At 36.7% G+C, this 15,517-nt stretch overlaps 1 protein-coding gene across 1 annotated transcript; it reads left to right on the top strand.

Annotated features, from left to right (window-relative positions):
* Positions 1–2,694: 2,694 nt before the first annotated feature.
* LOC120175718 lies at positions 2,695–14,868 on the top strand. Its single transcript, XM_039182287.1, has 4 exons — positions 2,695–3,107; positions 3,153–4,304; positions 12,915–13,042; positions 14,702–14,868. The coding sequence occupies exons 1-4, from the start codon at positions 2,773–2,775 to the stop codon at positions 14,866–14,868; spliced, it is 1,782 nt and encodes a 593-aa protein (XP_039038218.1). The 5' UTR covers positions 2,695–2,772.
* The last annotated feature ends 649 nt before the right edge of the window (positions 14,869–15,517 follow it).

The raw sequence follows: 15,517 nt of genomic DNA, 5'->3' as shown, positions 1-15,517 counted from the left end.
TTACAATTGGGATATGGTTATTAGTAAAATGATTATAAAGATATTATTATCCTGTGATTATGGTAAAATATTGGTCATACATATAAGGTGATTTTATTTCATTGGAAAATGACATGTAATTTTATGCATGATTTGTATTGCATTGTTTTTTATTTTTAATTGCCTCACTAAGTATATACTTAGTGTGTGATGATTTTCACGCGTAAGTAAATATCAGGAGTAGAAGTAAGGAGTACAGAGCAACATCAAGCATCGAGGAGTATAATACAATATCAATAAGACATACTTTGATGTATTTTTGACTTATTTAATGGCATGTACTTATAAATGTCCTAGTTGCTCTGTTAACTATTTTGGTAATGGTTGTAATGGCTAAACTATATCGTTTTACTCTATTTCTTCATAGATGATATTATTCAATATTACTATTATAAATGGATGTATTTGATAAATATATATATATATATATATTATGATTACTATAAGATAATTTTATGTGATTTAATATTTTATAATAATAACTACATTTTGGAAAAATAAATTTTATCCACTTTTAAATTGGGAAATTTTTTAAGTAATTCATGTGACATCGATAACCTGTATTAGTATAAGTATACGAGTCGTAGGTGTTAAAATATTGATTTGTCACATAGTAATCTAACAGGGTCTTTGCCTGCTGATCTCAAATGGTCTATTTCAGGGTTCAACAACATAATAGGTTCTTGATCTTGGTTCATAAAAGGAAGAAGGAATTACATGTCAATAGGGGATTAAGAAGATGTTTGATAAAATGTGTGAGAGATATAACGTACATGTTAAATATTTTTTGTTGCAAAAGATAAATAAATGAAAGATTTATCTTGGTGGTTAGGTGTTGGGATTTCAAGCATGTTGGCTAGGTTCAACTCTCCATAAAATCATGTTTTGTTTAAATTTAAACCAATATGATGTTGACATGTGTCATCATCTTATTGGACAAAAAATATTAAATAAAAATATATAAATATTAAGAACAATAGTTTAATTTTTATTTAAAAAAATCTGACGTCATCTATCATGACCTGGACACGCCACATCAGCATTTGGGTCCGTGTGTTCTTGCTTGGTCTACACCATGTGTTGACCGTCAGCTGACTAACGGTTTCCATTGATACTTTTTGACTCAAAATAAAACATTTGGAGGTCAAATATTCTTAAAAACAATACGGACAAATTTGACAATATTATCAAATGTTAAAGTTATTTTATTACATTATGCCTAAAGATCATGTCAAATAATAGTAGTACAAATATAACACGTCAAAAACAGCGGTAGAATACACGAAATTTTAATGAAAGTATCAACAAACAAAGAGATAGTTGAGAGATCCACAATGCATAATTAAACATGATAAATATTATTACTCTAATGTAAGATTGATTCCACTAAACATATATGCATCATTTTTATATGAAATGTTACGCTAGTATCGTATAGCGTCACTTTAATATAATAAATTATCATATCCATATCATAATAATCCACATCAATAAATAAATAAATAAAATTTATACGATTACACAAATTTAATGGGGGTGAAAAAGAGTTCTTCAACCTAGTGTTCATTAAAAGAAACCCGAGCGAAGTCTAAAACTAAAAAGCCAACCCTTCTACCAAGTAACCCGCTTCACTTTCTTGGTTGTTTCTCATCTTCAACACCGAATATCATCAGATCAGATCAAACGCTTTTTTATCTATAACTGTTGTGGGTAAAGAGAAAAGGCGTTCAGAATTTTTGTTGAGACAAGTTTTCAACAAAGGCTTTGAGATCAATCCATGGGTTCTTTTAATCCAAGTCTGTACAAGGTTTGGTCATTCTCCTTTTAATTTCTCTGAAAGATCCGGAAATCCTTTCTGCGTTTTTCTTAGACCCTTCTTCTGCCATCGATTTCTGAGTTTTTAGTTTTGGATCCTCCAAGCTTACCGGGTTTTTAGTGTTTTCAAAATTGGTACATAAACTAGACCTAGAAATTAGGGCTATTGCTCTGTTTTTGAATACGTAGAAAGTTAATAGTGTTTGATAAGTGGAAAGATGCAATGTAGAAGAAAAGATGAACAGGTTGAACTATCTCGAACTGTTAAGTCGCCTAGTCAACACAGGGCTGCTGCTGAAGTTGGTTCTCATGATTCTTATCCGGTTTCTCGTCGCGAGGTGATGAATAATCGGTCTCCCCCACTGCGTGGACAGAGGAACTATATTCCCAATGCCCTTGATGTGTCCAGGAAGGGGGGTTCGGTTAAGGATCGGATAAGCGGAGCCATGGTGGGGAGAGATTCGTATGGTTGGAATTTGGGTAGCCTTAGCACTGAAATAGCACGATCGAAATCACCCCTATATGAGCAAATGCGTAAAAAGCCTCATTATGAAGATGAGAGAGTTGTCAATAGAAAATATGATTTTGTTGAGCCTGTTGGTTTTGATGATCGTACAAACTCCAGTGCAAGGGGTGTGCATAGGTATGATCATGGTACATCTAGGTTGACCAAAGAGAAGGACTATATGGAAATCAAAGTTTTGAGTATTGATGGGCATGTAATGATGGACCAGAAATTGTTGCCAGTGGAAGAAACCGATGTAAGAGGTCCCACGTCGGTTGCCTCATGATCTAGGTCCAAGCTTAAAATTTGTAGAAACTAGTGAGTAATTGCCATTTTCCTCGCAAGATTTTGATCGAGAAACTATACCTTCAAAGAAGGTGACAGTTAAGGATTCTTACAAAGAAGATAAACCCATGTTTGACTCTCAGGATGTTGCATATAGTATGGTGGAAGAATCTCAATCCAAGGATTTCATATGCACCCCACAACTTAAGGAATTTGCAGGCACATCTTCTGGTCTCCCTAGGATTGAGTTTCTGAGTTCATATCAGGAAGGTGCACCCTTACACGGTTCTGAAGAATATGATAGGAACAGCCAGAAGTTCGCTGAACCCATGAGATATAATAAATACGAGCAAAGGCCACTTACAGAGCCTGTGAGAGATTCTGAAGCTACTAGAAGGAATATGACATTATATCAGGAATGGCCAAAGAGTCCAAGCAGAGCTGAGTATGAGGATTACCTATAGAGAAAACCTAGGGTGGCAGGAAGTAATAATCGTGGGTATCCAGTTGAGGACTTAAAAAGGATGATGGCTTCTCAGTCTCGAGTTTGCTATGAACATGCATTGGTTGATTACGGTCATATAGACATGCCGAAACGAAATGTTTTGCACCATGTTATAGACAAAATTGATAATACAGATTATTCTTATGGAAGTTCGAGAAAGGGCATTATATGGAATGATCGCACTTTGCAAAATCAGATGAGAACAGACTACATGGATATGTGCAGATCATATGCACCAATGCGAAATGGGGAATATATGTGTTCAGAAGACACCCATGTTGCATTTGGCAGAAGACTATCTCAAGACGATGAATTGTCACATTTGAATGCATATCAAAATCGTCAATTATCAAATTCGAGATCTGATTCTGGTTTTGGCAGAGGAGTAGGTCCAGTGTTTCAAAATGAAAGAGTTGTTAACTCTTCTGCATCTAAATATGACACAGAGCAATGTAGACCTCATCTAAGAACAAAGAGGACGGAGAACGAACTTGATGGGTACTCAGATAGGATCCTTAAAAGGAAGTTCCTTATGGTGGAAGATGTTGGTAGGCCAAGTTCTAAAACTAATGTATCCAGAAAATTGCATTCAGCTGGCAACTTTGTAGGTTCATATGACAGTGATGAGCAGATTGATGAAGATATAATTGGTTTACATACATCTAGGACAAAACAGTATGGCCACAATGAATATAGAAAGCCTGGAAGGACATATGATGGGCCAGAACTTCATGGAGATTCTGAATTGGATGACTGGTATACATCCGAAGATACTATGGCACATTCACAAAGAGTTCCAATTAGATTTTACAAAAATATTGGTAAATATATTAAGGGAAAACCTGAACCTGGTTCTCTTAGCTGGCATACTTCATATCACAATGAAAAAAGAAGTAACCTTCATAAACAAAACAAAGTTTGGAAGAGAAATGAAGATTATGATGAGGATATAAATGCAAATGATGGTGACACGACTGAAGATTTAGTGAATTATGCAGAGGCTGAGCTGTCTGAGGATTCAGAAGAATTTAAGCATTTGGTACATGAAGCATTCTTAAAGTACACTAGAAGATTAAACTTGAACCAGTCTGTTCGTAAAAGATACAAGGAGCAAGGACATGCTGGTAGTTTGTTCTGCATTGTTTGTGGTAGAAGGTCTGTTTTTCTTTTCTATGACATGCATTATGAAGAGGGACATATTTTCATTTAATTCTTTTCTTGAATTACAATTTTAGCCCTAAAGGTTCTGTCATTTGGTCTTCCTAAGATGTTTTTATGGCCATTTGAATATTTTGGAAGCTAGCAAATCATAACTATTTTTTAGTTATTTAACCAATTATAATAAGTTTTTTTCTTCTGGCCATACAGTTTGTTCATTACATGGTAAGTAGACGTACTATGATGGCTGGTCATAACAACTTTATTTAAGGGTTTAATATAGATTTGTTTGCTTCTGAGAAGAAATAGACTAGTAGCCCGAGAAATGATGGTCTATATTAGCAATTTGTAGGTTTAATATAATGTAATAATTTATAGGGTACCAGCTGGTGAATGCCGAGCATATCAATATGTTGATCCTATCCAACCTTAGATATGGTAAATGCTTTTGTGCACTAACTGGGTTTCAGCATTTGTGGCCAAAGAATGCTGAAAGGGATGGCTTGCTGTTGATGGGATCTAGGCATCCAGTTTTATCAATTTAAGCTTCATTCAGTGAGGTTTGAAGTTTCCTGGTTTAGATGACATTCTGTGTAGCCTATAAGTGAGCTAACTGCGAAAGTTGGTTGATTTTGTTATTTCAACTGGAGAACTTTTAAGTGTGCTAATATGGAGATTTCTCGGCATCATTGTGGATATTGGATAGAACTTGTTGTGTTCTTTGCTCATGACTGATTTGTGAGAAAAAGCTGCTTCTTTTCCTAAAATGTTTGGTTTGATCACGTAGTTCTTGCTCTTTCAGAATCCTTGGATGTTGTTAAGGAGCAAGGTTAGTACCCTTGTGTCTGCTAGAGGGATTTCGGTAATCCAAATGTAAGACCTATTAGATAAGGATTTAATAGGCAATTTGAGTGACCAATTGAGTGGTAATTCATTTGTCTGTGGCAGATAGGATTATAGTGAGTCTCTGCCAGTCAATTATGCTGCTACTAGCTTTTAATAGAGGTCCATGGTGGAGCAGGTCTAAATGGCAGTTTCAATGGGCAAAACAAAGAGATAAATCTGAGTGGTCTGTATTATGTTAGACATCACCTATGTTCTGTAAATAACTTTGTAAAAAGTGTCTGTTATTTTGTTTTTCATTGTTTTAAACAGCAATGTCTTGTAGCTTGCTAAATATTGATATTAATTATCCATCTTGGTTCTGATAAAATCTGTCTCTCCCTCACCCACTCCATTTAAGTATGTGTTTGTTGAATTTTTTTATTTGAAGTCTTTTTTTTTGTCAGTAAATCCATTTGCAAATGCAAATAATATAATTGGTTCGAGTAAAACATGATGCTTTGCTTGATTACAGATATACTAGGTTGTTTTCAGTCTTCATTTGCTAATGCGACAGTCCTCTACATATTAGGAAAATTTTCATCTTTTGAGTTCGGGTTATTTCTGATTTAGGCCTGTTTTAGGGTATGATGCTCAAGTTTGGGTTTTGATGCTCTGGATTTTCAGGTTGGTTCATTTTCAGTTTTGTCATTCAGATTTGATGCTCAAGTTTAGATGATTTCTTTTTTTTTTATAGGAATAATAAGCCTCATTAAAAACCTCCTTCTTGGTTACCTCTTGACAGAAGTATCTAGCGGAAGGAGGAAAAGAGTGCCTTAGTTTTATAAATAAAAGAGAGTATTACATAACATTACAACAGAGACCTAACAATTAACCTATCCCATCCTTAGCTAACTTATCTGCTTCCCAATTACAGCCCCTAGGAATCCATCGAATAATAACCGTCCTCCCTCGAACTAAGGCAGCAATATCTAAGATCAGGGAACTGAAAAAATTAGGAACAGAAATAGGTGACAATATCCATTCTACTGCAGATTTGCAGTCACTTTCCATGATCAGTCTTCCTTTTTTAGCCCAAGCTGATGAAACGAAAAGGTCTAGGCCTTTTTTAATAGCCTTCAGTTTAGCCAACGGCGGAGGTCCTGGACCAATATTAACAGAGAAAGACGATAAAATTATACCATTACAGTCTCTCAAAAGACCTCCAATTCCTCCAGCATTTCCATTCGACCTGACAGCCCCATCGACATTAAACTTATAAAAATCTGTCGGGGGGAGGGAGCCAACAATTAATCTCACATCTTTGTGTCTTCTTAAGATCAAACTTGTCTGCAATCGAGGGGTCCCCTACCAAAACATCTACTGGAATTTTGAGATGTGGAAACTTAGCTAGAAACCATTTAGCCAACCTAAATCTTATAATGAAAAAGAGAGAGGTAATATCAAGGCTACACTTCTCGAACACAATTGAATTCCTTGTTTTCCAAATAGACCAAAGAACAACGGCTGGGATGAATTTCCAAATGGTTGAGTCTCTTTTTAAATCAGACCAAGAACTCAACAAAACTAGAGGATCAATAGGCAAGGCTGTTGAGATACTCCAAATCCTTAGAAATCTGTTCCAAAGATCCCTAATCACTGAGCATAATAAAAAAAGATGCTGGACTGTTTCTTCATTCAATTTACAAAGTGGACAAAGAACGTCTTCCACAATAACCCCCCTATTCTTTAACTCCATTCTGACTGCCAATTTCTTGTGAGTGACTTGCCAAAGGAAGGCTTCGACTCTCGGGGGAGCTAAACCTGTCCAAACCATCCTTTTCCAAGAAAAACCCTCATCTTGACTATTTGATAAAGCCAACCTGCAAGTTTTCACTTAGAACAGACCATCCCCTTTCCCAGACCAAGACAGAAAATCCTCCAATGAGTCAGATAACTTAAAACAGTTTATTGTTTCCAGAAGCTCGACCCATTGTTCCAACTCCCAATCACTTAAGCTCCTTCTTGTTTGAACATCCCACATCCACCCATTAGCATCAAAACTACCAAAATCAGCCACCTTGCCCCTTTTATTAGTGGCAAAAATTCTAGGAAATTGTGTCTTCAATGGTAAGTCATTTGCCCAAACATCATACCAAAACGAAATAGACTTTCCATTCCCCAATTGAACCCTAGTATGAGATCTCAAACAAGCTCCTATGTCATCATCTTTCAAAAAATTATTCACGATTCCTTTCCAAATCCAAGAGTCTTGATTCGAAACAACATTATTAATTGACAATGATAAGTTACTCGCATTGTTTTTGCTACATATCATCCTTTTCCAAAGAGCATCCTTCTCATTTGCAAATTTCCACACCCATTTGCCCAACATGGTCCTATTTGCGATATTCATATTCAAAACTCCCAAACCACCGGCCTCCAAAGGAGAGCAAACTGTCTGCCATCTAACCCAGTGCATACGATTTCTGTTTGAGCTATTCCCCCAAAGAAAATTGGCCATCAAAGAATTAACTTTCTGTCTGACTTTAAGTGGCATTTTAAACATAGATAAAAAGAAAATCGTTAACGAAGACAGTACCGATTTTGTAAGCACCAGTCTGCCCGACATTGACAAAGAATTAGCCTTCCAACCAGCTAGTTTATTGTTAAAATTCTGTAGAACAGGTTCCCAAAGTACTTCTGAATTCCTTCTTGTACCTATAGGTAATCCAAGATAATCCATGGGGAAACAGCCCGTTGAGCAGCCAATTTCATTCGCCCAAACATTTAAGATCTCATCTTCAACATTTATACCAAACAACTTACTCTTAGAAAGGTTTAGGTGCAGCCCTATCATCAAGCTGAAGATCCTCAGCACTCTTTTGATGTTTTGGATATTATATAGTGAATCCTGACAGAATAGAATTAGATCATCCGCGAACTGTAGGTGAGATAAATGGAAAGGGTTAACTGATCTACCAATGTCAAACCCATGAAACAGACCCAAATCATTAGCTTTGGTCAACATTTGATGAAGTAGTTCGCCAATTAAATTGAATAAAAGAGGTGAAAGACTGCAGCCTTGTCTTAACCCTTTAAGCATTGGAAACTCGTCAGTCGGAGAGCCATTCACGAGAACTGAAATTGAGGCTGAAGAAAGACAATATTCAATCCAAGAAATCCATTTTCCCCCGAAACCCATAACTTTCAATAATTTAAGAAGAGTCGGCCATTCCACTGAATCGTATGCTCTTCGAAAATCCACTTTAAAAACTACCCCCCTCCTCCCTTGCTTCCTCCAATAATCTATACCTTCATTAGCTATAAAAGCGCAGTCTAACAGTTGTCTACCCGGGATAAATGCGAACTGAAAAGGGCTTACGAGGTCATCTATGCAAGAAACCAGCCTTTTGGATAGAACTTTAGAAATAATCTTGTATAGACTGCCCACAAGGCTAATAGGTCTGTAGTATTCCAAACTTTCAGGATTATGCTTCTTAGGTATAAGGGAGATGAATGCGTGATTAACTCCGTGATCCCATTGTCTGCCATTGTAAAAGTCACTGACAAATTTCATGATCTGCTCCTTAAACAAAGGCCAATATTTCTTGAAAAAACCCATAGAAAAGCCATCAGGTCCAGGAGCTTTGTCACTAGCTGAGGAAGAAATTGCAGCCCAAACTTCCTGTTCTAAGAACCTCTGCTCAAGACCATCTCTTTGCTCCTCCGATAGCTTTGCAAAAATCAGATTAACTTCCCCCACTTCCAGCGTAGAAATCGTATTATACGCTCTTTGAAGTAATTCGAAACATGTGACCTTATTTGAACTATATCTGTCAATTCCGCACCCTCCACCTTCAAGAAGTTGATAGCATTAGTTCTGTTTCTTTTCAATGCACTTAAGTGGAAAAACCTCGTGTTCCTATCACCCTCTTTTACCCACCTCACTCTAGACTTCTGACACCAAATGCTTTCCTCTATTCTGTGCAGCCTCCATAACTCACTTCTGAGAAACATTAACTGATCCCTATCTTGCTGAGAAAAGGCAGCACCTTGTGACTTCAATTCCAAATCATTAACTTTGTACTCAATATCTGAAATAGCCTCTGAGATCCCCATGTGATTATTGTTGGACCAATTTCTTATCCTCTTTTTTGTATCTTTTAGAATGTTGAAGATTCCCCTACCTCCCCTCTTCTTCTCCAAATCAGGTAAGGAAATCTCAATCAAATTGTCAAAACCTTCTTCCTTCAATAGATAGTTAAAAAATCTAAAAGCTTTGGGGCCCCAGTTCTGCCTATCTTCTTCCAGCACAATTGGATTGTGATCAGAGAGAGATTTGGGCAGCATTCTTTGAATCACCTTAGGAAACCCCTGTAGAAAATTGCTACAAACCAGAAAACGGTCCAATCTTACCCATGTAGCCTGCTCTCTATTGTTGCACCAAGTGTATGTACCTCCTGCTAATGGGAGATCAATGAGGTTTGTTTGTTGAACAAAGGATCTAAGCAAATCTAAGGCATGCCAATTTTTCGAAAAGCCTTCCTTTTCTGATGGATTAAGATAGGCATTCAGATCTCCTCCTAAGCAAACTGGGAGGTTTACATTTGAAACGAAATTCAACAACTCCCGAAAGAACTCCTTTTCTTCCTCAACAGACGGGCCATACACATTAATTAACACACATTCAAACAAATTCCCCTTGAATTTCCCTAAAATTGCAATGAATCTGTTGTTTTTTTCTTCATTTGTAACTTGAAACAAAGCTTCATTCCATAAACACATCAAACCTCCTGCTGACCCATCAGCCGGATAAAAACTCTCACCTTGAAGCAACTTACCTCCTAATCTTCTACACAGCCCATTAGAGCTTCGATTCAGTTTCGTCTCCTGCAGAAATAAGAAAACCGGTTTGTTCCTATTTACAAGTCGAGCTACTGCTCTTTTTTTTTCTTTCCTCCCTAAACCCCTTATGTTCCAAGAAATAATATTAAGATTATTCATATCAATAAATCTTAAAATCCCTCAAAAGGCAGGCCCTTTCAACTCCATCTTCATAATTTCTTCTTCCAAAACATGTTGTCCCCCTTTAAATGAAATCCCCAACATATCGCACACCTCCCTGGTAGTCTCGGCTTCATTTCTAGCACTTTCTTCCAATTGAGAATACCCTGAATTAGCTGTGTCCAGATCCATATGTTCCCTGACCAAACCCCTATTCACCCTTGCATACACCCTTTCGTGAAAGTTAACTAAGATTTCACCCTCCGAGCAATCATTTCCCGACTTGTTTGAAACAATTCTTAATTTCCTATGATTATCAATTCCTTTAGGGCGAGAGAGAAACTAGACCGAATTTTTAAAACTAATCCCCATATTTCCCAATGTTTTGTAATTATCAACCATAGGTAGCAACGAACTGATCCCCCCTCGACTCACAACTGAAACCCTTTGTGCATCATCTATAACCCCCAACTGCTGTTTTCCTTTATTTAATTCATTGGAAATATGGTTTCTATCCCCACTACTCTGTCCAACAAACGTCCTCTGAATCAGATCATCTTCCTGACCTTTAACCATCTCCTCATTCAATTGCGTACCTCCATTGCTTACCAAAAATGCATTCTCAGTCGAGAAGTTTGAATCCTCCTTTTCCATATCCACGTGTTTCCCACTTTGTATTAAATTATCCTCACATACAACTGGTGTCCCAATAGCTTCTACCAAATCCAAATTTACTGATAACCCAATAGCTTGGTCAGCCTTACCAAGTCCCAAGGTGAGATCCCCCATGTTTAAATTCCTTTCTCTTCCATCCAAACATGCTTCCGACACAATTTGTTGACCTGGAACTCCACTTGATTCTGTCCTTTCTGAGCACATATTATCCTCGATATTATTAAAAGGTATTCTCTCTATCCCACTCCCAATTCCGCACATGCCATCCACATTCGAGACATCCCTACCCAACTCTTCTCCACTATTCTGAGGATCAGACCCCACCTGAATACCCATTTGCTCGTACTGACTATCTACCTCCGTCTCATGATTCCGGTTCGACGAGCTGTCCTTTCCGTGATCCACTGTTCCGACCCCATCCTCTGCATCATCTAAAACCAGAAAAAAATCATCGGTACCTTCCACCTTTAACTTAATACATAACTCTCTCCCTAAAGTATTAACTATAACATGCGGTGGGATATCAAACAGGCTTTCCACCCTCAACAGCATATGCGCCACCCTGCAATCCACTCGATTAACTGTTTGTTCCTTAATCTTCACCAACTTGCCCCATTTCGAAGCTAGCATTGTAAAAAATGGATCTGACCAACAATTTAAAGGAACCCCCATCAAAGAAACTTCACAATATGGTAGTGGCATACCATTATCGTCCAGAACAGGCTCCAACCTTTCAAACCAGAAGGATAAAGTCTCCCACTTTCCTTCCATCGTTGCAACTTTCTCTTCGATTGTTTGGAAAACTACTAAGCTAGAGCCTTTCGCATAACCCCAACGAATCACCTTGACATTGATCCCTTCCGTTCTTAGAGCCCTCTGCACGAAATCAATTTCAAAGATTGGCTTGCAAATGCCTATTAATGACGATCTCAGCCATGTCCTATCCTCTATAGGAACGAATATTTGCAAGGGCTTCATCTCTCCCCTCTTCTCTTCATTCCTACTCGCTTTCTGAGTCTCCTTTAGTTTCACTCCCTCAACCGTATCCTTGTATGACCTGCCATCATAAAACCTGCTCATCTGCTTCCTTGTCCCTCCATCCTCAACCATGGATACTGCTCCTTTCCTACAATCATTAAATTGAGTTTTTGCACTTCTTCCATTTTGCTCCTCTATTCCAGCCACCTTGACCCCCACCACACTATTATGTTCCGAATTCCTCTGAAAGCTCTTTCTCTGATACTTCGCGATTGACACCGAAATCTTCCTCCCGTCCAATAAAGTGTTGTTCATCTTATCCATAGCATACAGCAGATCTTCTCTGCTTGCAAAATGCACGAACGCGAACGTACAATACTTATAATTAAATCTCTTATTAACTGACGGAATGAACACCTTAGTCACTTTGCTCAGTCGACTAAAACGCTCCCATAATGCACTTCTGGTTACATTCCTACTAAGATTATCCACAAAAGCAACCCAAGATACTCCTCCAGGCTCCGATCTAGCTTTGTCTGAGGAAGTACTTCCAAACGATCTCTCTCGCTCTCTATCTCTCTAACTTTCTCACTCATACTTGAGGCAATTTGGTAAGTTTATATGATTTCAGGTTAATTATTTGGGTCTTTTTCGAGTTCGGCTTTGTTGGTTGTTGATTTTTACGGTCAAATCAGGTTCCTGATTCGGGTTAATTTCTTTCTGTTGTATGGTTGGGTTAGATTTGATAGGTCCAAATATACCCCTCAGCTTATTGTTGAACCTGGGTTAAAAATGTAACGTATTTGAAGGTAGGTCACTTTTTGACCCATGTAAAAGGTGAGTTTAGGTTTCGGAACATCATTTCCTCTAGTGACTGCAGAAAAAATGGTTTGAGATATAATGGATGGGTATTGGATGTTACTTTAATGTTCTTGATTTGATTTCATTTTCTCTGATCTTGTTGGATACTGATTGTTTTCTTTTTTCTAATGGCCCAGTCGAATCATTTTCTCGTTTTTAAAACTTATTACCATTGATGAATGATGATTCTTCGTCTCTCTTTCTTTTATTCTTACATCTTACCTTTTACAGCTTTCTTTTATTCTTACATCTTACCTTTTACAGCTATTCGAAGGAATTCATGGACACTCAACGCCTGGTGACCCATGCTTTCATGTCTCACAAGGTGGGGCTGAGAGCAGAGCACTTAGGTCTTCACAAAGCAATATGTGTGTTGTTGGGGTGGGACAGCTGTCGAAACGATTTTTTTCTTAAAGGTGAAAAAAAGGAGATTTTAAAAAACCACATCAATTCTTAATTATTTCTTTTTAATTTAAAAACAAATGCGATTTAAGAGACCTCTCGTTTCGAAAATTTTTAGATTTCCTTTACGATCGAAAAAATACAATTCAAAGAGTCGCCACCAATCTTTGATTAGGGTGTGATTGGGCACCCAAAAAATGATGTCATTTTAAATAAAAATTAATTTTAATTAAAACAACAAATTGAGGTCTGCGTTACCAAAATCCGAGTTCGGGAGTCAGTTACGTGTAGGGAAGGATTAGCACCCCCACCACGCCCTAAATCGGTACCTAGTCGATTAATTAACGTTACAAATTCGAGTTTATTTTGATTCTTGATCCCATAAAGTAAAAATGTAAATTTAAAACATTCAAAAACACTCAAACAAATTAAATTAAAATTACCAAGTCATTTTAGAAAGATAAAGGATGTTCGATTATTTACAAATATCGAGACCAGATCTTAAAGATATAACAACCTTTTCTCGATATATTTAAATAAACGAACATTTCTTTTTCTCTCATTCCCAAATTTTAGGTGACAAATCAATTTTTTTGTTTCACTTTCGGGATACACTTTTATTTTAAAATCATTAAAAGCGGACCTCAAATCAGTTATGACTGCCCACTTCAATAATTTTAAATTAAAAATATATTACCCTTAATCCAATTATGAATATGGTCGAGTTATGCAAATGAAGCTATCATGCATATTATACAAAATAATGTCATGCAAAAACAAAATTAATTAAAAAAATATATGTTACATCTAAATCCATGCTTATGAACCACGTAATAGCATATGCACACATATCATCATCGTTCAAACCAAGGATAAGCATACATCATAAACGGATCCTAACTAATCACATATGCATGCACACATAAGAAACTTAAACATGAACTAAAACGTAACATGTAAAAACTTGGAGCCCTAATGTCTAGACCACAAAAAACGAAATAACCAACATTTATGACCAAAATTAAATGCGCATGAAATGCAAAGATCAAATTAAAAACACAACAGATTAGATTTAAAGACGAAAATGCCAATTAACCAAAATTACGTGCCAAATGCATAAACAATAAAATAAAATTAAAAAAAACATAAACAGGTGACCAAGAAAGAAACACTTACAAACATGAAGAAAAAATTATAAACTTAGAAAATGTGATTTAGTGACTCAAACATGACATGCAAAACAATGAAAGTCAAAAGTCAAAAATAGCAAAATTTAAAAAACATAAGACTGGGGACCGAAATGAAATGCACGAAAGCTATAGGAACAGAATTAAAAAAACATAAAAACTACAACATAGGGACAAAAACGAAACATAAAGAAAATTAACAGTTCAATGTCTGAAACGGCAAAGATTAAATACAACAACACTTAAGACTAAAATTAAATGCGGATAAAATAAAGAGACAAAATTAGAAACATGAAAACATTCAGTTTGGGGACCAAAATAAAAATAAACACAAAAACTAGAGGGATTAAACGACATTTTCACCCTAAGGATTCGGTGGCTAAAAGTTAATTAACCCTAAATCTATAATATATATCCTAACTTTAATCTAAATCTAGACTAAACTTAAACCTAAACACACAGCCGCTCAACCTCTCCATCTCCTCTCTTCCACGCACAGCGCTGCACCTTCCCTTTCTACTCATTCTCGACCTCCTTCTCCGATGGCCACTGAAGAGAGCCTAAACCCAAAGCCTCCCTCTGCTCACCGACCCCCGCTAAGGAGCCGGAACAAGCCAAGTAAACTCTAAAACCCTCGTCCTCTCTTTCTTGTTTTATTTTATTTCTCAAACTCTCACCTAATCTTATTTGTTTTGGTTTTACCCTTGAAATGTGTTTTATTATTATGCTGCTTGATTTTCTAACTGTTTCGAAATGAAGACATAGATTAAACTGGAAATCGAAATAAGGATGAAAAATACCAAAAAAACTTCTCCTTGCTTTCAATTGCTTCTTTGATTCCAATGCAATGGTGAGTGAAACTCTTATTACAATGTATGTTTTTTTTGAAGAGTTATGTCCACTGTGGTTGATGAACGCTTTTTGTTTTTAATTGTTGCTTGAATCCTCTGTTGGAATTACTCTCTGGTTACTGCTGATGATCCTCTGCTTACCTCCCCTTGGTTAATTTTTTTTTTTTTTTGCCCTCTCTTTCTGTTCTTTTCTATTTGTTGAAAAATGTATGTAGAAGGAATCGTTTTTTTTCCCTCATTCCAAGATGGTCTCCTTTTTTCAGTAGTTAAATTCCCCCTTCTCTCTCTGATTTCTGATGGTTAATGCCTCCAAAAAAACTGACTCCTTACAGTTTCTTAGTTGTTCAAGTAGTGTTCTCCTCCACTACCGATAATGGCTCCTCTTTTGTTAACTGCCTTCTCACGTTTATTTCTGGTTTTTTAACTC

This window comes from Hibiscus syriacus, unplaced genomic scaffold (assembly GCF_006381635.1).
Source record: "Hibiscus syriacus cultivar Baekdansim isolate YM2019G1 unplaced genomic scaffold, ASM638163v2 tig00112215_pilon, whole genome shotgun sequence".
NCBI lineage: Eukaryota > Viridiplantae > Streptophyta > Magnoliopsida > Malvales > Malvaceae > Hibiscus > Hibiscus syriacus.
Note: the sequence above shows the minus strand (reverse complement) of the source record. Positions and strands in the feature narration are given on the sequence as shown.